This window comes from Ambystoma mexicanum, chromosome 5p (assembly GCF_040938575.1).
Source record: "Ambystoma mexicanum isolate Mex_15411 chromosome 5p, UKY_AmexF1_1, whole genome shotgun sequence".
Classification (NCBI taxonomy): Eukaryota; Metazoa; Chordata; class Amphibia; order Caudata; family Ambystomatidae; genus Ambystoma; species Ambystoma mexicanum.
Window position 1 is genome coordinate 680638235 of NC_090930.1, and position 24126 is coordinate 680662360.

The following is a 24126-nucleotide window of genomic DNA, read 5'->3' on the forward strand; positions in this document are numbered from 1 at the left end:
AGGGCCAAATTCCCTTGGAAGGATAAACACTGTAAGTGTAACTAGTGTTTACCCCTCAATCACGACGAATCGGTTTGTGCGGCTTGAAAGCTCCTGCACCTGAAAACTTTGAAGGAGCGCCGTGCTAAGCGGTGGGCGGCCTACGGAATGTCACAGGCCGAGTCTGGTTCTTCCGCTGCCACAACCGCCGATTGTGACGAGGGGTTGAGTGACGAACTAGCCTCCGATTAGGAGGCGATTGACCTCTCGGCGGAGCACTCTCGCTCTGCGTCGTCTGTCCCCGGCCCCGCTAGGCAAGACCTAGGTCCTGCTATGGGGAATGTACACCCTGGCGACATAGACGCACATGTTCCCCACACTAAAGACACAACCCCAGGGACATCTTCGACTAAACAGTCGAAGCTGTCCATAGCGTCAACGGCCACACTGAAAGCTTCGGCCCTGCCTGCAACTGCAGGTGCGCCTTGCGACTGTGCCTACTAAATCAAAGGGCGCTGACCCCAATATCCACCATCCCATCGAGACGCTTCGGAAGAGGGCGTCCACGGCCGAAAAGGCCATGGTTCCGCCGAAAGTAGTCGCGCAACCAGAGGCCTGTACTTCAGAACTTCCCTTGACTTGCCAGGATCCAACCTCACCTCCACTTCCTGAAAAGGTATTCTACAATTTGTACGATGTATCATTATTAGTACACCTATGGTTTGAGACAAGTAGTTTGTGTAATATCTCAGTGTCCCCCCAGTTACGTGCAAAACCAGTGTTCACCAGGCCCAGTGCGTGTGTTTCCTGCAATATTACTATCCTAGGGGCATGTCTGGCCTTAATAGGATTGTTTAGGCCCCGGACATTCAAAACATTAGATCAATGTCCTCGCCAGCATGCAATTCTAACAAAGAACAATTATGAACCATTAGTTTACACAATTTACTCAGGGTGTTGCCACCACCTAGTCCACCCACCAACCTGCTGCTGTCTATTTTCAAAACATTTTTAACTTCACCCGCCACCTCCTTCCCCTCCTGTTACCCCCGCTTTAGTATTCCAACATTTCCCTTGACTTGCCCAGACCCTCCAGCCTCCCGCACCACCTACCCCAACTTGATGATGTCGACCCTTTGAAGTAGAGCAGATCAGGAGCCAATCGGCGCAGCTACCGCATCCCCGACTTCCTAACAAATATGTTCACGTGCCTGTGCGCGATACAGATCAGTACCATGGCAATACCACCTTCACCATGTTAAGGATATCAATCGGGCAATGCACCCTGGTCTCAGCCTAGTATGCAGTGTGCAAATGAAATGCTTATTATTATTTTTTTTTAATTTGAAATAAACTACAGTTTATGCACAAGGCACAACTTTTGTTTCAAAAAGAAAAAGTTCATCGTACATACATAAGAAATTCGTACCAGAGCAATTTTCCTACGTTCACTCCCTCATTTCTTTACACCAAGAACCACCCAAGTTCATTAATTCCCCATTCATGCAGCCACCCAAAGAAAAGGGTGCAAAATTGCTAGTGATGCACTACATTAGACGTCTACTGCCAAAATCACTCATTTTATTGTGCCTATAGGTTCAGTATTCTGAGTGATGTATCACTCATATCACACCCCTTCTCAAAATACCCCCAGGTCACAGTGGACCAGGAATCAGGCTGGTTGGTAAAGGTACTATTTATTTATTTATTTAAAATTCAAATCAAAGATATAGGGCAGCAATCACCAATGTGGTGACAATACCAATAAGAAAGTAGGTAAGGCAATTGAATTCACGTTTAAGCAACACAGAATATAGAACACAGAGAAAAGAACAGTTTTCGCTTGTTTGAAAGATAACGCTTAAGTTAAGATTTCCCCCTGCAAAATTTCTCAACTCACAAATAAGCAATTTTACACAGATGTAAGTAAGCAGCAGGTATTCAGGAGTAAAGATCAGTCACAGAATTTAGATACAACCTTCCCTCCCCCAAACAAGAGAAAAAACGGTTTGGAAATCTTACACTTTTTTAAAATGACATTTGAAAATGGCCGAGGAAAACAATGAAAAGTTGCAAAAGTCCTTAAATCAATATAAATCTCTACGGGAGCAGCACTGAAAAGATGCCAACAATCATAAGGTATAGTATGAGCAACAGTACAGACTTTGAATCTTAATGGAATTTTGGAAATAATTGAAATTGAAAATCACGCGTGTAAACTTTTGCAGAAATGCGAATTCCCGCCTAAAATTCACTAAACAGTTTTTAAAAAGAACGGGTGAAATACACTATTTCTGAATGCGGTTCTTGTGTTGGGGTCTAGCTAGAGGTCTTATGTTTAAGTCAGAGTTGAAATGATGTCTCTAGCTATTACATTGAGGAAGTTATGCAATGTTGAATGAGAGGCATTTTTACAAAAATAGAACAGAGAAAAATAGAAAATCGGTTTTAAAATGACAGGTTTATTTTACTTAAACTAGATTTAATGGCTAAGAAAAAGAGAATGCCACCCATGAATCTCCAGTTACACGGCCACTTGTAACCCTTCACGTGGCGGATACCCCGTTTTCTTTATGGGAATTACTTTATTTAATCAAAATCACTAATGGCTTATGGTCTAGTAAAACAAAAATGAGGAAAAAAATTGGCGCCAACACTAGGAATTACAGACAGGGTTGCAAGAATGATTCAGACAGTATTTCAGGATCTTAAATTAAAGATAGGATGGTTGAGAGATTGGGATAGGACAAGGCAAGGCAAATTATGCTATGGTTCACTATGATTCCTATTAATACTTACAGTCCACTTTAATTTAAGATGTTGGACCGTCAGGGGCTCTGGTCATCACACGGATCAGTCTAACTAAGGACAGAAGGGTACATCTGGTGGACAAGTCCGCTGGGCGGTTCTGTTCACCTGGACTGGCACTGGACTGCACTGGTTACTGGAGAACGGAAATTAGTGGGATGGCGAGTTTGGAGCAGGCAAGCCCTTAGCTTTAGCAATTCAGCTGGATCAAGATGCTTCCCTGGAGTTTAGCGATGTGTTTCAGAAATTCGGCCTAGCTGAAAAAGGAGTTCAGCAATGCAAAGGCTTTGCAAAGAAATCTGGAATCAGGAGCAAGTATGAAGAAATCGGGAACAAAGATGTAGGATTCAGGAACAGGGCGCCACACAGAAATCAGGATGGAGTCAGGAATCCGCGTTTGTCTGTGTTGTGAGGTTCCCTTATTTATCATGCCAAATGACATCACTCAAGTTTATGGTAGGCTATGATTGGGCAAGAGCACAGTTCTTGCCTTGCTCTTTGCTGGTTGGATGACAGAAAGGGCTGTCATGTTTTATGATATGATCTGGAAACCTCCCATAGCTATTGGGACCAAATCTAACTTTCCCACAAATACATATTTATGTAGTTCTGCCCTCTAAGAAAATCAGATACATAAATGACATATTTTGTGGGTCACATTCCAATCCAACTCCCACGTCGGTGGGACCTGGTTTAGTCTTTCTATTGAGTTTTGGCAATTTTAGCCATGAAAGGTTTGGTCTAACATTTCCCAAACTGTACATATATGCGCAATCGCCCCTAGCATATGGGTACACAATATTATATTTGCAACATTAATAGTTTCTGCGCAATTGGTCATTCTTTATATCTTCTGTTCCTTACGCAGTAAGAAATCCTACAAAGTTTTCAAATGAATAGCATAAATTCAGATTTAGATCTATGTACTTTTCACTCTTTTTTCTTATTCTTGCTGCCAAGTTAAATGTCTTGAAGTTCAGTGGAAAAATAAAATGTTAAACCCAAAAGTCACATGTCAGTTGTTTTTTTCTTTTTCTTCCCAAGTGTGAGCAAATGGCAAATCCTTTGAAGTTGAATGAGGGGCCTCTCCCTGGAGAGAGGAGCTTCCTGCCCCACCCTCCCCTGGAAGGGTGAGTGCCCAAGCCTGCTATTGTCTTCACCTGGGGCACAGACGAATGTCTAATGAAGTCCCTTTGTCATGAGTATGCGAGGCCTCCCAGCAGCAATTAGCCTTTCCTGCCAGCAGTGGAGGTGTCAACCTTTCTCAGGCTCAGAACTGTTAAAGCAGGGTTGTTTTTTATATAGTTGATTCTTTCATTTAAACATATAAAATTAACACAGTTTATAGGTGGATTTTTAACATTAGCAATCCTTTGACATTCTTAAAGAATTAAGACTTTACACAAGAACATATTTTAAAAACAGGCGATTTTGCCTTTCATTCATGAAAAAACACATTAAACTGATTTCTTTAAATCCGATTTTCATCTGCAGGAAATACACATTTTAGTCAGCACTAGTTATTCCCTTGAGTACTGGAATGGTTTGCAGCCTGGATACATGTATTATGCCTTTTGTTTAGAGTTTCTGCCTGCACAGCTGATTCTGATACTTGTTGCAAAGTTTAGCCACGTGTTTCCCGTGGAAAATGAACACAAGGGTTCCTGGGTTGCTTTTTCACAGATACATTTTATAGGAGCTGTCATTCCAATGAGGCCTGGTTCCTCTGAGCCACACTGGATGATCCTGGGCATTGCAGGGCCCTTTTTATCTCAATGATTCAGTAAAAATGAATGGATCTAGCGCCAAACAGCACTTTTTATGGTTGAAAAGCTGACATTTTAAAGAGGCATTTTGGGTTTACAGCAATGTATACGGCAGAGGAGAGGCACAGAGCACACCAGCCAAGATTCAGTAGCGAAGTCAAGCAATCAAAGGCTTCAGCTCTCAGGAGGTGATGCAGGCTGGTTCTTAAGTACAGTGTAGTCCCCAAGCACCCACAAAGGAATGTCCACACACTATTTTAAGGAAAACACAGTCTTTACATAAATAAGGTTCACGTTATGTACACAATCACAATGACACACTTTGTGCTCTGACAATTTCTAAAATGGTAAATATATACAGTTTCTAGGTGTTACCACGATTACTCTGATTCCATTAAAATGCATCAACTGTACTCAGTTCAAATAGCATACGAATCCATACAGCAAACAATATCAACCATACACTTAGGAGGAAAACAACTTGGTTAGACAATTAGCAGAATACTGGACCCCTACACTAGGCACAGGTCTGTATGAGGATCCCCCCAACCTGGGCAGCCTGTAAATGAAGATATAACACAAGCCCAGTCCAGATATTGTCTATTAGAGTCTTATCTCCTTCGATAAAAGTTCTACTGCCCCAAAGTACCTGATTTCGTAGAGTTCTTTGGGGAGTCGTCGACATGCCCTTCTTGAGCGCACTCTTTCAGGCAGGAGCCACGGGTCGTCAAGATTCGGTGAAGAAAAAGGTGAATGCTGTTGTCAGGGAAGCAGCTTCGATCCTCGCGGTGCTCGTTGACGAAAGCTTGTGAACGTCCTGTGAGGACGCGGCGTGCGGTATACCTCGACGACGATAGTTTGTTGCCGCACAGAGCCAATGAAGAACTTTGGCCCAGCAAGGGCGTCTGGTCATCGGCGACGGCGAATGGGACGTGAACACGGCTGGCTTCAGTAGCTTCATCGACGTCTGAGGTCTTCTGCTCGGTCGTTGGCGGCCTTGACTTTCTCCGGCAGAATGAAACCGGTCGACAGTGTTACGCTCACGTGGACCCCACAGGGGTGTCGATCGGACCCGGACAGCTGCGGTCTCCTTCAACGTGATGCGTAGTGCAGAGATAACTGTCTGGACTGGCTCGCCTAGTCTTGTCTGCTGGACCCGATGAAGTATTTTCCTGCAAGCAGAGACAGGGATTAACCACCTGTGGGTTTTAGTGATGGCCTCCCAACTGTTCTCACTCTCCCCCACTAATCACCTCCGATATCCCCTTAGTAACCTCACCTTATGTTCGTAAAAGATGAGCTCTCCATCCTGCGTGTCTTGCAGGGGCGCGTAGATACCAGTTGCTTCACTGGTTTGAAGGCGTTGGAAGAGTTCCGGTAAGTATTGACTATGAAGTCCCTGGCAGGATTGGTAAGTATCAAGTTCAAAGAGTTCAATGTGCCCGATGTTCACTCTTGTCCCCTTCCTTCCTTAAGTTGCAACCAAGTTCGTGAGAAGAAGGTCTCGTAGCTGCTGCTGGCATTCAGGTAAGAGTCTGTGTTACCCAACACTGTCCGGTAACTATTGCATGCGTTAACGTGTTGTTTTTCTCCCTCTTTACAGATGCGGCATATGAAAATGTGGAGAGTTATGGAATAATACCGCCGGTGGTAAATCAGGTAAGTCTATGGTGGTAAGGGGTTGTATTTGTTGATTCCCTTGGCTCACCTTGTTTTTTCTTGTGTCCCCTAGGTGCCGGATTACAGCGAAGAAATGATGGAGACAGTGGCGGATCGAAAGATGCTGTGAGAACTGGTGAGTATGGCTCCGTGCTGGAGCTGGCGAAGCGACGCGTGCAGGACTGATGTACTTTCCAGGTCCGGAGATGAAATGGTTCCGGAATTAGGTGAGGAATTTGAAATAAGTTTGTTTTCTAACCTTGTCCTTTTCTTCTTCTTTATTCTAGGAGCTCCGGATTCGAGGCGGGCATGGCAGAAGACTGGATGTTGGCTGCAGGCACGCGGGCGTGGCAGAAGACTGGATGCTGGCTGCAGGCACGGTGAGCGTCACGCTGCTGGATGCAGAATAACGCAAAGCATGTGCTGCTGTTCGGGTGGTTTAAATAGCCTCCAAAGTAGTTCCAGGTAAGAAGTTCCCTAGAGCCACGCCCGAGTAAAAAATAGTCCCTGTAACAAAATAGTCCCATCCAGGCCTCATGTAGGCTTGGACTCTTTTGCAGCATGGTCTGCATCAGGTAAGTAAAGTCTATGAGCCTGGCGCCTATGGCGCCAGGACTGATTTCTATGATGAGCCTGGCGCCTAAGGCGCCAGGACTGAACCCAGACAGCCCCTAGCCGGGGCTGCTGACTTTTAAACAAATGTCTGGATGCCTGCTCCCGGCGCTGAGGGCCTTGGTCCTGATGCCTGAGGGTAGGCATCATGACAGACAGTGATGAACAAGGGAGTCTGTGGATCAAATGTTCTTAGGCAAAAGGAGCACTGCGGATCCGGTCGGCGACGGTGGACGGCTGTCCGGTGATCTCTTCATTCACCTCTGCGTTCCCCTTCTCCGGCCAGCAGCCTTTCGTAGGTCTGTTTACCAGGGAGCTTTGGCAAAGATCAGCTGGTGCACGATGGTCCCTCATAGCTCGGAAATTTGGTCTCCTAGCCAGGTCCTCTCTTGGATCAGTTCCTTGAAGGCATAGCAGCTTTCAAATTAGCGAAGGACAGCAGCAGCAGTTCTTCTTCCAGTGGGCTTCAAGGTTAAGCATCAAGTATCAACTTCAGCTTCTGAATGACTTCCAGTTTCAACTTCAGCTTCTGAACGATTTCCATCAATCGGAGGCCCCCAGAAATACTGTTGATCGCCCATTCACTCTGCTGGGTCACACTAAGGCAACCAATCATTCAGAAGGGCATTCAGGCAGGCAGGCAGCCAGTCACGCTCGCAGGGCATTCAGGCCATTCTTCTCCATCCAGACACTCGCAACTCAGAATGTGGATTCGGACAAGCACTCTGCCATTGAGTACTCCACACTGCACTCATACAAGTTTCAGGTAGGGCTGTCTCAGTCAATGTTTCAGATACTAGACACCCATATCATGGAATGTGTATTAGTCACACACTCCATTCACCCAGGTCCGACCCTACGGGCGTACCCACAACATACAGTCATTGGGAAGGCTCCAGCCTGTCAAGCCTGGACTTCCCCCACAACACCCTATATGGAACTTCCACCCAACAGCTAGTCAGGGGGAAGGGACAGAGGCAGGGCTTCCCGCGACTTGGGGGATACAAGGTAACAGGTGATGGGAGGCAAGAGGCTATGAGGGCCATCTTGTCTCCATCAGGAATCCACTGATTCCAATGACAGGACCTGTGTATCCCAAAATGGAGGACGCTCAGGGCACCTGTCAATTCAGCACAGAGCTGCCACCAGCCCATACCCTGCTCTGTGGGCCACACACAGGTGCCCAAAAACATACAAAAGGAGTACAGGGTTGTATTCCCACCCCTAGGTGCCATAAGGGTATCCCAAGAGTCTGTTCACCAAGCCAAATACAGGAAGAGCCACACCGCCAGGAGACCCACATGAACTCCTGCGTGGATAACAAGACAGAACACATGATAAAAAGCACTAAAGGACAAGGATTCGGAGGCCCTGTCCCTCTGATGCATTTCCATCATCACACTTACTGGCTCCAGTGTCCTTCCTGTGCCTTACCTGTGTATCAGGACACTGTATTTTTGTGTCCCTCTTTTGTGAAGTTCAGAACCTCATGAAGATGAGATCCCTTAATGAGGCCCTTCTGGAATAGAGACCTTGGCTTTTTTTCCAGGCAGGCTCTTCCCCATGTCAAGGGGAGACCTTGCTGAACCTCTGTTCTCTCAACCTCTATCGTTCCATTAACAGATTAAAGCTGCCCAAGCCAGTCCAGATGTTGTCAGCACTGATGGAATTAATTTCACCCAGTGGACTCTAAGGACTTATATCTGTACATTGCAATCTGGCCTCCTCGAAGGAAATTCTTCTGCTTGTTCCTGGGGCCTAGGGTTTATGAATTCAGAGTTTTGCCCTTTGCTTTCAGTGCGGCTCCAAGAAAGTTTACCAAATGGATGGCTGTGGTGGTGGACGATATTTGCCTGACTGGCCTCTGCCTTTGTTGGTGCTTTGATAGCTGGCTCATCCAAGACTCATCTGGGCTCCTTCAGCTGAAGCAGCCCTTAAGTCTCTTCAGACCTGCCTGGGTCTCCACTATGACCAGGGCCTCTCGGCCGACAAGAAGACATCAGAGTTTTCTCTGAAGCATAGCATTATGTTATTGGCATGCTCTGAGATTCTGAAAGATCTATGGCATTCGCTACAAAAAGAATGAGGGATATTAAAGAGACTGTCCTTTTTGGTAAAGTCTAAAAACTCAGATTGGTGGTTCGAGAAGCACCTCTGCCATCTAGCATTCTGCATCCTTGTGGTTCCATTGGCCACACTCAAAATGAGGAGCATTCAGCTGATTCCAGCTGTCTCATGTCATGGCATCAGCTTTGGTACATCTAGATGACCAAAGTTGCATTCTGTTGTCTACTAAGGAAGACATGCACTGGTGGTTGCAGCACACACATCTTCTCCAAGGCGTCTGCTTTGCAAATGCCTCTAACTCTCTGGTGCTGACCATAGACGTGTGCCCGATTGGATGGGGTTTGAGTTGTTTATCTTCTGAACAATTACCTCTCGTTACCAGCAAAACTATCAGATCATATCAGTCTTCTAGGACTACAGGACATTTTTCTGGCATTTAAGGCCTTCCTCCCAATAATCTCGGAGAAGGCCCTCCTCATTCATATGGACAATAGACATGTATGTATAATATTACCTGAAGATGCAGGAAGGTACTACATTTTCCCTGTGCACCTTCTGACAGTGGAAATATGAGAGTGGGCTTTCATACTGGGGCAGGTTCAGCTGGAGAGTCAAGACAATGTGGAAACGGACAGACCAAGTAGATTGTATCAAGCCAATCAGGAGGGGGAGTTTCATCTGCAGCTTCCCTCACATATTTTCCAGCGCCCAAGTGGATCTGTTTGCCTCTCTGACAAATGCATGGTGCAGGCATTTCCTCTTTCAATGGGATCTCCAAGCCTGTACCCTCTGGGACAGCATCTGCTTTCTCTGGGTGGCCATTTTGACCTAACCATTCCACTCTATTCCTCTCATCCACAAGACGGTTCTCAAAGGAAGCAGTAACAGATGTTGTTCGTAATCCTTGTCATGTCACTTTGGCCAATCAGGTTTTGGTTTTCAGACGTCAAGATGTCAGAGTTCTGTCAGAGTCAGATCCACCTTGGGTAACCCCAGTCCTGACTGTGGACTGGAGTCTCCTTTCACAGGGAGTCTTTCCTCCCGAGAGCACATCTTGCAGAAGGCCAAATGGCCACTGACAGGCTAGGGGCTCAGGTGAAAAGGCCGGAGCAACAGCAGAGCTAAACAGGGAGGAAAAAGACACAACGTTGTAGCAATTACCCGTAGGTGATCGTATGCGGAGTCACAAAAACACTCCCCTTAGAAAGTACCTAACTGATACCTGTTTGGATGCTGAAGAGGAAGAAGAGAACCTACTGGGCCAGCTCCTGCCAGCAGCCCAGAGAGAAAGGTATCCCAAGGATAGCTGGAAGAAGAGTTCCGGCAAGGTCTGTGCAACAAGAGAGATACCTGACTCGTATGGCACGAGGGCGCAATCTAGGGAAAAAGCAGGGATTCAAAAATCCAACGGGAAGAAGGTCCATGACGATGTCTTTGAGCCAAGTCCAGTGATAGTTCCACATAGTTCAAACACACAATTCCACTTTGCAGGATATTCCAGGGTAAGTAACACATTGGGAGTCCTCAAAGCCGGGTTATGCTGTGTCTAGGAGCAGTCCGAGGCCGCTGGGAGGTGAGGAAGCAGACCAAGGGAAATGCTGAGTTCAGGGAAACCAGGTGATCTGACCGAGGGAATATGGCGCCAGAAGCAGATGGGGATAGAGCAATGTTCAAATGATGGGCCAGGAGATGAGTTCAAAGGGGTGGAGCGCCAAAAACACTGACCAGGATTAGGCAGAAGCAAAATCCGGATTCAAACAAATATGCCAGTGATGTCGGGAAATCAAGCAAAAACAAGAGGTAATCACAATAAGCTGCTTACCGGGCGGAACGCTATGGTTCAGGAGCGCCGCCCGGCAGGTTACGAATGCTTTTGTAGAGGCGACCTCCGGGTAGCGTTTGTAGATTGGACACATGACCTGTCACGTGGTTGAAGCCCCGGGATTCCTGGGAGTTGTAGTACACGATGACGGCGAACTTATCGTGTCCAAAACGCCACAGTAGACGCAAAAGCCTGGATAATGCGGCATGGGGAGAGAAGGACGCCGCGGATGTTGAACGGGCCGTGACACAAGAACATTGCCTTTGCCCCTGTGTTTCCCCAGTGATTGTCTCAACAGAAGGATAGGGTTCTCCACGCTTTCCTCAATTGATTATCTTGTTCACTAGATCCCTGAAGATTTGACTGTAGGCCATCTGGCCTTTTCCAGCAGAATATGATGGCAGTCATCGAGGCAGCAAGAACAAAATCCACCAGAAGGCAGCACTTGAATAAGTGGCAATGCTTCTGTCACTGATCTTCGAAAAGGAGTTCAGGCCTTAGCTCAGCTCTTGGGTCATGTCCTTTCATTCATTTCGGCACTTGCAGACCCGAGCATCAAGATCTTGCCTTGCTTGTTTGCTGCTGTTCGGGCCTACAGAAGCACTGACGCAATGGGTTTCTCTACTTTTAATCCGGGTTTAGAACTCCATTTTACTAGGCTTTTTCTCCATGTCTGGGACCCTCACCGAGTTAAATATAGTACTTCTGCTCTCTCTCATGAACTGTTCAAGCCTATGGCTTTGAAAAATATTAGGCTACTCATGTGGAAGGTTGCCTTCTTAGTTCCTGTAACATCAGCTAGGTGCATTAGTGAGATTCGAGCTTTGTCAGCCTCAGAACTTTATACCTTTTTCCACAAGACCAAGGATTTAGGACACACCCTTTCTTTACTCTGAAAGTGGTATCATCCTTCTGCATCAACCAAGAGGTAGTCCTCTCCCTCCTTTCTGCCCCCCAAGTTGCAATCCCAGAGAATGCACTGTACGGTGGATGCTTGGTCGGCTCCCAAATTCTACTTTGACTATACCTGTAGATTATATGTTCATTACCTTTGGCGGCTCCAAACCTGGGATAAAGGCCTCTATAAAGCTTCTATTGTTAGATGGATTCTGTTTGGCATTTACAAATTTTATAAGATTAAAAATAGATCACCCCCCTCCCCTTAAGGCCTACATGCTCTTGCAAACAAAACAAAGACAACTGCAGGGCCTTTCAGGGGAACGTTCCTTGGGAGGTCATCTGTTAGCTTTCCCTCAGCCTAACCGTTTGATCGGTTGCTAGGTTTCAGTAGGTTGCCCTCTAGAATCTGTTTGGTTAGAGTACGTCCAGCCCAATCTGGGTATCATTCTTGGTATACTCGCGTGAATATGGAAGAAAGGGGATGGGACAAAAGGGGCAGAAAAGGTTACTCACCCTGTTGACTACTTTACTCCTTGTACCTAGTCACCTTTTCTCCATACATCTGCAGGTTCAGTGGATGTAGGGTCCCCTAACAAGTCAACTGGCGCTACGCTGAAACTTCAACTCCATGACATTTCCAGTCCCATTCTACTTCAGTGGACTTCTCAGAAGTATGGATGTAAAGGGAACTATGGACTAAGGGTACAATAGTCACTGCAGTGAGTAACTTTTTCTTCATTATGATGCAAATACCCACAGTATATGCCAGAATTGCAACTATGTAACACACTTCATGGTGCCTGTGGCCACAATATATTCCAGCATTGCCACTGTAAAGCACGTTGAAGGATACCCATGCCCACAATCATTTCCAGCATTGTCCTGTAAAAACACCTCCAAAATATATGCCAACATTGCCACTGAAACATATTAATTTAATTAATTACTGAGCTTTTGTACTGCACTGAATCACAACCATAGTGTTGGTCTCAAAGCATCTATCCTTGTCTGAGATTTTAGGGTGTATTGTGTTGCCAGACCTTAGTCTGCTGAAGGGAAATTAAAATGGGGATTAGAGTAGCACGAGGTATAGAAAGCAGGATAGGAAGAATAGAAGGGAGTTTGAACTGAGGGAATGAGTGTAGCGATGAAAATATTGAAATTGGAAATGTATAATATGATGCTTGTATCCACAACCAAAAATGGCAGCATTGTCCTGTAAATAGGGCTTCAAGCTAAACTGCCACAACAATAAGTTGCCTATGTACTGGGCAAACGCAAAAGCACAGGCACCTGCCTGCACCTACCACCACACACACACCACTTTTTTACATACCTGACGGTTTCTTATCTTAGCACACACTCTCTGGCCTTAGCTTTGCATCCACACCTCACACTTCCTTGATCTGATTGTTAAGAAAGATTTCTCTTGCCCTCCGTATTCTATGGACCCTACACTTTTTGCTTTTGTTATTGACCCTGTTCTGAATTTATACAGGGAAGTTAAGCCTTCAGCTTCACTCCCCTAGCCCTGGCTCATTTTGTCATGGGGAAACTGATCAGTTCTTCTGACTATCAGTACTGATACATTATTTTTCCCTTTTGTCTTTTTCCCTTTTTGTTAACTTTTTAACAGTGCACACAGCATCTTACAATGCAGTGCGGATACTTTTGTATCTTGGTCATGCATACGCCTGGGAAAGCTGCTGCTTTCGTAGGCTACTGCTGGCATGGTGTGTGGACCGAGGAAGTAGGTGGGACTGTCTGGTCCCACTCCATTTCCGTGGCACCTGAAAGTCTAGGTATGGAACATGAGTGAAACCCACAGTGGTCCGAAATCGGACCACTGCTGGCCATTTGAATGGTGCAGATCATTACCATTGGTGGGCTTAGACTTGCTTCCAGCCAGGATTTAACATAAGAAGAGGACTCATGCAGCCATTCAATCAGATCTGCATTTGAGCCAACTATCCTGTGTAGAAGAGCAGCCCACTGAAGATCCGCGGACGACTCCTGAAGAGGCCTGGCATACCTTCCTGTGTTTGCCCCAGTGAAGCCCTGGTGGCATACCTGATCTGCGAAGGTCCTCTGCCGTGCTTCATCCCAACCAGTCTTGATGCCTTCTCGAGGATCTATAGAACCTGAGCTTTCGAAGTGTCCCTGGACCACCCAGTGGACTGACGAGCTCTCCAGTGGGCTACCTTGCCAGAAGGGTCCCTGTTCCGCGTTTTTCCCGGCACTTCGGTCGTCGCCAGCTCATGCCACTAGTCACCTTCCTGCCAGGTTTCAGCTTCCCAGCATCAAAGAATCCTGTCCTGGAGGTCTTCTTCAACTGCGAATGGAGAGACGCCAGCCATTGTCACTGTGCGGTACCCGTCAGTGAAAGTCACTTCCGTGTGTCCTGTGAAGTGTCCAGAAGAGTCCTGCATCGTTGAATCCTGCTTGCCTTTCTGCATATGGGGTTGCATCCTTTACTATCAGCCAGCCGGAGAAATCCTCGGACCTGCAACCCATGGACATCCTGCACTGGTACAAACGGTGGGAAAACCGATAGCCAGCGATACGCTATTTCCCTGCAGTGACCCAAGTTAACTGGGAAAATCAAAGACCGGGTGGGTGAGTAATCGCAAAGCATTCAGCCGCACCTGCCTCCCTTATAATAAACCTTAGAATAAACTTTGTTTATTCCATTCCATTGTTTTTTGATGGTTTGATATAAAGACTGTACCTAAAACTAGGAAAACCATTTTACTGACCGGTAACATTGTTGAAGCATCTTCTGGAACATTTTTCACCACCACAAGAACTGTTTCTACATCTGTTCTCCCTCCTAAGAAGAAGCTTTGTAACTTTTGGGCACAAGGCCCCATACATCCTAGTGATTGAATTTGGAAAAGTTAGGGTATTATTCTTGTAAACTGGTTTAATTCTACTGCGTCATTACTTACTTTCATTTGTGTTGACTAAGGTATTGTCAGGTATTACAGGTATACATTGAGTTGTCATATGTCATCAAAAATTAATTGTCTCTGTAGTTTATCTAAACTTTTACACACACATATTATCTGGTGTGCTGATTCTAAAACATTTATTCCACAAAGACGACAAAACCTAGTTTCTCGGGGAATACCCACTCTAGCGCCTAGTATTTCTAAAACATCACAAGAATGAAATTTGAACAGAAAGTACCAACGAATGGTGGAGCAATTAGGCTATGCCACCTGATATTTAGGTTTAGTCACTCTTAGTGTCAGATGCTCTACAAATATCCCACTGTTGGATTTGGTTGCCAGATTCACTTTTCTTTGTTCTCGATCAATTTCGCATATTAGTTTTTTTCAGTTTGCGTTTTATCTGGGCCACAGAATATAACAGCCAACTGTGACTCTCATTGTTTATCAATTTGAGGTAAGTTGATCTCTATCTATCATTTCGAAATCAGTTTTAGTATCAATCACCTCATATTGCTCCATCATTCGCACCATAAAAGTATTATTAGCTAGCTGTCTTAGTTTCACATAAAGCATGGCTGTAGACATTTGCACTCTACTTCTTACGCTGGATAACTTGCATTCTAGCAATATATATTCATAGGGCAGTGTTTTAGGCATTCGCATCAATATCCTCAGCATTTTTGCCTCAAATTTGTCTAGGTCATTTCCGAATTTGTTTCCCCAGATTTCAGCTCCATAAATCAAGCAAGAGACAATTTTAGCCGAATACAATTTAACAACTGTTGCGACTGAAAAAGTGCCCTGATTGCCCACGAAGTTGCTTAAGGCTATGGTTACGATCATACATTTTCTTTTAATTTCAAACCAATGTTTTTTCCATGTGAGTTTATCATCTGTAATGACTCCTAAATATTTATATTCATTAACCACTTCAATCGGGTGTTGGTTCAACGTCCACCCACCATTATATCTTTTCTTATTAGAAGGGTTCATTTCAAACCTCATGATTTTGTTTTTTCCAATGTTAACAACAAGGTTAACTATAGTGAACTTTTCTAGCTCATCTAATTTTGCCTGTAATCCTTTAGGCGTATAATCAAGTAATATGAGGTTGTCTGCATATCCCAGCCACTTTAACATAAGATAACCTAGCTTAATTTCGTTCATATGTGTATTACTAACATTTTTAAGGAAATCTGCCTACTAGTCTGCTACGCCTCTTGATGAGTAATACCGATTTAAAAGATGTAATGTGTCATTCTTGACTTCAAAGATATAATGTGCTGTTTATGCTCTTTTTTCTTGTCTATGCCTATTTTGAACATTGATCAGGATCATTAATGCCTTATGAAAGAACTGACTGTGTGTGCTATTTAATAACGTATTGGTCCTTTTTCTTTGCATTTTGATCGAGTTTTATTCTTCTGGTACTATACTAGTGTTATGCACAATAAATGTTTTACTGATGGTCTGTTTTTTGATCTACAGTTATTTTATATGTTTTTCTTTTGTCTGTCATGTAAAAAATTATTGAAAAGTTGTTTTTAACAACTGTAACAATAAACAAAACAAAACTAAGGTACTGTATGCATTCTTACAAACCTAACGGTTACTGTATTTATGTTTTATAATTGGGTGTTGTACAATACTGCTACCTGCTTATTTCATATCTGTGTTTTTTGGGCCTATAATAAAAAGAGTATTTTTGTGCTTACCTATCTAAATTGAATTATTGTGTGCTTTGCTGTGTGGACCCAAGACCCCCCTCACGTTCTCCTTAGAATATCCTTGACTGCTCTCCATTGCTACCTTGAATTGGGTTTTGGCTAACCTCTCAGATCATCCCTGCTCTCCAGAACTAGGGTGACCTTCTATAATCTGTCCATCAGGCCAGATTGTAGCAATCCATTTTAACACTGAAGTGAACACGGAAGAAATACTGATAGTGTACGTGTCCACGGCAGTGAAAAACGTTAACATCGTCAAATTTGAAATTGCCTCAACTGCAAAGAGGAGGCCTAGGGGTGCCCCATCTCCACAGAGGGGCAGGGCCAACATGCCAAAGTGCTCATGCCTGACTCAGAGAGGTATACTCCCAACCCAGACATGGATTGTTAGATATGTGAAGCAGCTTGGAGTTCCTGAAGGGAGAGATGGTGCTCCTGGGGCTTTTCTCTCCCTGTTTTTCTTTTGGCCTGCTGGCTCCTCCATACCAGGCAGATTGGTGGCAGGGTACTGCCCATCCACCCATTATGGACAAGTCGCCCCTGCCTGAATTTAAGGAAGAAAGAACCAGGGGTCCCATTGCCAGATTGATTGTATCTTGCATTGCAAAAGCATACAGTTTGCATTGTGTTCCTATTCCTGACTACATGCATGTTTCACCAGATCTAAGGTAGCATCTATGGCTTTCCAAAGGCATGTGTCCATTGCTGAGATCTGCAGAAGGTCCAAGTGGGCGTATCCTAATGTCTGTTCTATGCATTAGTGCATGGATTGTTCTTCCTTACAGATGCTTGTTTTAGGTAGAAGATGCTGCGTAACCTTACTGCATAACCTTTTTGCTTGAAGCCAGGTGTCATTTGTGCCCTCTCTTCCCCAATACATTCTTTCTGTCCCAATAAGTTTGTAAGGAGGGAGAGAATCTAGATGTAAAGGTAATTAATAGTTACCTTCGTGGTGATTCAGGTACTCTTAGTTCTTAGCTCTCTACATCATTTGGTTATTTTGTGGGCAATGCCAGCTGCACACCCTATCAAACTCTAAAAGGTCCTAGAATGCAGTAATTGATTTTGAATTATTGACAGCAAAGCTGGTCTATAAAGGTAGTTGTTGGACAATGCAAGGTTAAAGGATAATAATTAGGGAAATAACTAGGCTGCTAATAATTACATTAGTGTGGGACCTTTTCAACCAATACCTGGCACTACTTGCCCACTGCATTGCCGCGCTCTGCCCCAACTTCCAGTCCTATGTGGATGACACTCAGCTCATTTTCAGGCTACCTTCAGCCACCTCTTCTACCTCTCTCATCTCTGTCTGTCTGTCCACCATCCAGGAGTGTTGTGCCGCCAATGATCTCTGCCTTAATGCCAGTAAGACTGAGATTCTCCTCATCGGCACACCCGCTCCCTCCTTTCCTGTCACTCTCTGGCCAGCCTCTCTTGGCCCTCTTCCTGCTCCCACCTGTGAGGCTAAAAACCTTGGGGTCATCTTCGACTCCACACTCTCCTCTCCTCACATCTCTGACGTCTCTAAGAAGTCACACTAGCAGCTGCACCTCCTCAGAGATATTCTTCCTTTCCTCTCCTTCCCCCAGAAGCTCACCGTCTCCAGAGCTCTGGTTCTCTCTAGGCTGGACTATTGCAAAAGCCTCTTTCTAAATCTGCCTGCTTCTACTGTCCTCTGCAACTCATCCAGAACAGGACTGCGAGACTTGTCCTTGGCCTCAAGCCCAGGGATCGTATCTCTCCAGGACTGAAATCTCTGCACTGGCTCCCACTGGCCACGAGGATTAAGTTCAAAACCCTCTGCATTGTCCACAAGGCCTTCTTGGGCCTGGGGCCTCAATACCTTCAACTCTTTCTTCCTAAATATCTTCCTTCTTGAGCTCTTTGCTCATCCACCTCCAACTCCCTCAGGGTCAGTCGCTTCTCCAAGCAACGAGTTGGTGGTAGATCTCTTTCTTCGGCTGGGATCTCCCTCTGGAACAGCCTCCCTGAAACTTGAGGAGAATCATCTGCGGTTCCGGAAGCACCTCAAAACCTTTCTCTTTGCGTCTGCTTTTTCTCCTCCTCTCTCCTGCTGACCTTCCTGGCTGAAACTGCACTGGTTACCTAGCCACCATCTGATCTCGGGCCCAGGTCCCCTCCCCCGCCAGTCGCACACCTGCTCTTGGGGACTGTTTTCTGTATCCCTACAGTCCCACTACCAGCACTTGACACCTGATGTCTGCACTTACCCTTGCACTTGCCACCAACTGGCTGTACTTTTACTTATTGTTTATTTATTCTATTATCCCTATGTACTGCACTGTCCCCTCCCAAACCTCCCTGCACATTCCTCCTTCTCCCTTCCCCCTTCCCATGCACTTGCACGATCTGAGTGACACCCAGCCTAGTAGGATTGTTGTCTCTGTCTTCCCTCTGTTCCCTCCCTTGCCTCGTCGCGCCTTGAAACACTTGTGTATAGGCGCGTTATAAATGCCATATCATATATCATATAATATATACTACAATGATAGGACTTTACTGTGAGTGCATAAACATACAATGAGTCTTTGCTTGTTTGGCTTAAGTTCTTTATGCCGCAGGTAATGACTGCATATTTATTTCTGGTTTTGAATATAGATATGATACATGTATGATTTGATATTTTTCGCAGGCCTCACTAATCTACCATTTGACATTTTGGCCCCTAGTAAATGGATTGTTATAAGCAGAAACCTTAAATTGCTTTTATTACCCATTATGTTAATTATAAAACCCTGCTCATGTATTTGTTTTTCCCTGGGATTCAAGCATTCACCTGTTAATTGAAAGTGCTAAGAAGTCTATACATAAATGATTCACAAACTAATTCCCAAACACGGTACCGTTTTGGAACCATATCAAAAGGGGGTATAAAATGCCAGATGAATAAAGCCAAGACTTAAGGAGGTGAAATGCTTGACCTCATTAGGTAATAGTGTAATAGCAACATGGGTGCATAGGGTGAAATGGTTATATCATGCTCTGACTTTTTTTTCTCTTCTAGGTGTGCCTGTGGCACAGGAAGCATGGCAGCTGGCAAATGGATACAACCTTCTGGGAAAACCTTTGGTGATTGAATTTGGCAAAAACAAATCGGATTCCTCTGATCTGCATTCCTGATCCTCTATTGCCGACAGTACAAAGGAACCCAGATATGTGGGGAACTGGCCTAAATGTGTGAATGCAGATGTTGGAATTTAAGTTTAGAACACGGTCTCCTTCAGCCATTCAAACCCTGTTGTGTGCCAGAACAAGGGAGAGTGATCCCCAATTGAGTAGATGAGGACAGCTTCTTATGCTACATTGGATAGTGGAAATCCAAGTATTGTGACTAGGAAATTTCTCATGCTGAAACAATAGACATCTTTCTTGTGGGCAGGGCAAAGATTGTACTGTCACAGGTAAACATGACAGGGCATTATGGATATGAAAGCAGGAGGTAAGGAGAGCCATGGGAACATTACATTATCTCTTAGTTTAGCTATCTTAATCAGGAGTATGAGCGATGTTGATTTTAAAGTGTATATATAGCTGTGTGATGTTCTGCTGTTTTCCTGATGTCGAATTCACCTGACTTTAAGTCGTTAATTCTGTGTGGAAATCTCTGTAGAAATACATGCGGAACTCAGAAAGTGCTCATGAAGGGCTTTATGGGCCTGATTAGAAGTGTGGCAGTATTTCTTCTGCATGTGATAAATTGAAGGGTCTGCATGATTCACAGTCAGTTATTCTGCATTTGCGAGGTACATAGGACTCCATGGTGATTTCATATCAATGAATGTGGTAATTACTGCGTGCACTAATTCATTTTTGCGTGATGATTGTGTACAGATAAATACCTCCTGTGGAGGATCGGAAGAAGGATATAGGGCCTCATTACGACCCTGGCGCTAAGGGATTACCGGTAAGGGTACCGGTACCGGTAATCCCTTAGCGCCTGATTACGAGGTCCCTTTGCGGGTTCCCACCTTAACGGCTGGTTTTACCAGCCGTTAAGGAATGGACCCGCAAAGGGACCTTGGTGCTAATTACGGTACCACAATTTGCGGTACCGTAATTACCGCCTTCCCCATTCCCATTATGCCCTATGGTGAAATGGGGAAGTACCGCCCCGCCAACCTTGGAATGGGGTGGTACTTCCCCATTTCACCATGGTGAACTCGTTACAATACCGGCAGCAACCATGGTGTTAATAGCGCCATGGTTTAGCGCCGGTGTTGTAATGAGGGCCATAGACTCTTTAAGGACATTGTTATTTCAGGTTTTATTAAATAATAAATGTAAAAGCCTAGCTATCCCTATAGTTATGGGGATTCCCTACCTACAGAATTAACTAAGAGACTATGTCCACCCTCCAAACTCTGCCTATCTGACACTATCACTAATTCAACAAAACAAAAGAGCAGGAGAATGACTCCCTTCTCTTGCTTGGTGCTTTCCGCACGTAGCTTCTTAATAGATGATCTTTTCAGATTCTTTGGTCACTCTTTTTATCAGTTCATAGTGTTCTTTTCTCAAATTGGCCCACTTGTTTCCTACTTTGGGCTCAAATGTCCTTAATTCAGATTGATTCATCTTCAAGGCTATTCAAGCCTTTTGCTCTTCATATTCTCGCTTTCTTACTTCCTATTCATCAAAATCATCCAAAATGACAGAGATTAAGACTGAATAGGAGATTTGGCCGAATTTCGGCCATTCGAAAATAAAGAACGGCCAAAATGTTCGACCAAATCCCTCATTCGGAGGCGGGGGCTGCGTGGTACCGGAGCCGGTCCTGGGGGGAAAAGAAAAGGAAAGGACCCTGCGGCTCTGGTTCCCGATCACGAAAGTGAAAGGGAACAGGTGTCACAGGGACACAGCAAAGTGTGCCGCAGCAAGGTAAGTGAGGTGTGGGTGGGGCATTGGCCAAGTCGGAAATGTTCAGGGCAGAAAAGACCGAAGGTTATTTCAGAAAAATAATCTTTGTTCTTTTCTCCCTGAACATTTCCGTCTCAGTCTTTCAACCCCTATCCTATTCATCTCCTTTGGCTACAAATTGAATCTCTCTTCCTGGCAAGATAGGGATATATCCTTTTTTCTTTTTACCAACTCAGTCCTTCCAAGTATCTCTATATTTCTTTTCCTTTTATTGAGATCATTCACATTTATGAATATTGGCGTTATGCTTTCCTCACTTTCAGTTTCCTCTTTCACAGGATATGTTATCTCACATTTTCATTCTCTCTGCTTGGCAAGATGGAGAAACATTTCCTTTATGATTCAGCCCTTCAAGTATTTCTATATCTCTTTTGTTCAGATGATTCACATTCATGAATGTTCAGGTTACGCTTATCTCACTTTCAGTTTACTCTTTTCCAGGATAACTTATTTCACATTTCCTTACAATCGTAAAGTTCAGGTTTATCAAGGAATCCACATTTCCCTTAGCCTCCCCTTCAGGGAATTGCATCGGTTTCTTTCTCAGACTGTTAAAGTTCAATTTCAACTAGCTTCCTCTCACTGCTTTCTTGGTATCTCCAAGACGAGTTAGCCAGTTTAAATAATGTTGGTGCGGAAACTTCCTGTGCCTCCCTGGTTTCCCGGTACCGCCCCCTTTATCGGAATCCTCTCTGGACATCTTACAGGCTTCACGTCGACTTTGCTTCTCCACCACACAGCGGTTCATCTTTCCTCTGCGTCTCATCACATTTAATCTTAGTTCGTCCGCTCTGCGTCTCAGTAGGATGACAGAGAGCTGCGCAACTTGTGTCTGCCCAGAGGCGGGTTCGGCACAGTTGTACGGGCCTTCTGCTCACCACGATTCTTCTGTTGTCACGCTACCACCACGTTTCAAGCTCCTTTGGCTTGAACCTCCTCAGGCTCTTGGCTTAGTAAGCCTTACTTAACTTGTTCCTTCTCAGCCTCGTGGCTAGGCTGACTTCTCAGTGTTCACCTTGCTAACTCCCAGCAAGTTTGTATTGTGCGGGCTCCGCGTCCTATTGCAGATCCGCCTCCTCACGGCATCACAATACGAGGGGATCTCCCTTGCTTGGCAGCAACTTCTTCTTTCACTTCTCGTCCCTCTTCTCGCTGCATGTATGGTGATTGTTTATATTTCAATCCGCTCGTCTCAGTGGATTGGACACTTCGGCTTAAAGAGAGTTTCCTTTTCCTCCAAATAATATCATCAGTCAGCTTCTTCCTTGTCTGAGTTTTGATAGATGTTATAGTTTGATAGTCCCATATATTTCATCATGTTTTCTGGGGTTTATAGTTTTCCCATCAAATTTTTTTCATTGAATGTATTTCCCATCAAATTTGTTTTCATCTAATGTTTTATACCACTTTCCATCGAAAAGCTGTATAGCAAATGGTTTTTATTGGATGGGTGCCCCCAAACCCCTGTTGTCCAAATTTAACCATTTAACCCTTTAACCCTTTAGCCCACACAAATACACATGCATACATTTTCGATGGAAAAATATTCATTGAAAGATTTTTTTCGAGGGTACCTTTTTTGAATGAATATTTGATGGGAAATCTTTCAATGAAAAGACTGGATACCGTTTTCTGGTGTAGGGAGTTCCTCACAGGAATGGAAGTCCTTGCCCCAAATGGGGAGTCTGTCCCGGTAAAGTCCCACTTGCCTCGAACCCTAGGGAGGATGTTGCAGAGTGGGCGCAACTCTGTAGTCTCACAGGGGGGGCTCTGTCCTGGGGAGAAGGGGCGAATTCCCTCAATTTGCTGCACTCCACACAAAGCTGGCGTAAGAGATGAGTTTCACTTCTCAAACTTCAAATTTGACAGATTGGTAAAACATTCAGTATTCCAAAATATCATATGTTTTACCACTACAGCTCAATTTATAATCAGGACCTATGTAATTCACTACAACGTTTGTCAATTTATTTGAAAAAAAAACATTTTGAAGACTGCTGCATAATATTTTATACTTGATATTTGCCTATAAACGTATTGTTTGCACAGAGCATATTAATTTTCTGTCTTTTTAATTGTTGAAAATGTATTTGATTAAATTTGTTATGAAACCAATTTTAAAAAGTATGACAGAGGGGGGTCTGGGAAACTCTCTACCAGCACGAACACAGCCTATTGACTTTTTCTTGGGTGGATGGCCCCTGGGAGAGTCTCAACCAAGTATTTAGCTCACTGTTCTTTTCACAGAGAAGACATTTCCCCACATATCAGTCTTTTTCCTGCCCAGGGGCAGTCCAGCACCGAAATGCTAGGCAATTCTCCTCTGAACAAGAGTACCACAGCAACCCCAAACACGTGTTTCAACCTTGTTGGGCATCATCAGTGAGGTGAAGCTGCGCCCCTCTAAGAACAGTGAGCAAGGGGTCCACGTCTGGATTCCCCTGGTAACTTAGGGTGAGACCCAAAGTTACTTGGTATGCAAAACAGAGGGGGGTCTGGGAAACTCTCTACCAGCACAAACACAGCCCATTGACTTGTTCTTGGGTGGATGGCCCCTGAGAGAGTCTCAACCAAGTCTCAACCAAGTCCCAGGGGTTATTCACCCAAGAACAGGACATTGTGCTGTGTTCGTGCTGGTAGAGAGATTCCCAGACCCCCCTTTGTTTTGCAATTTAAAAAAGTATCTGCTCTCCGGTTACCTTTGATTTCTCTGTTGCATTGTAAGGACGTGTACAGTCCCAATGGAGTTTCTTAAAAAACAAAGTTACCTTATGTTTATTACATTTTATTACAACAATCAAGAACTGGTAAGAGGATCATTGCAACATAAAAAAATTGCCTGGTATTCAACATGAGGCAATGCTAATATCACATAGAGGCTCCTCAGTCCG

The 24126-nt window shown here is 44.6% G+C and overlaps 1 protein-coding gene across 1 annotated transcript in view; it reads left to right on the forward strand.

Moving 5' to 3' along the window:
• Positions 1–23288, forward strand: part of RBM41 (RNA binding motif protein 41) — a 263207-nt gene extending 239919 nt beyond the window's left edge. The window contains exon 7 of the mRNA XM_069613048.1: positions 19323–23288. Coding sequence (XP_069469149.1) covers positions 19323–19438 — 116 coding nt within the window. The 3' untranslated portion in view covers positions 19439–23288. The remainder of the gene's footprint in view (positions 1–19322) is intronic.
• The last annotated feature ends 838 nt before the right edge of the window (positions 23289–24126 follow it).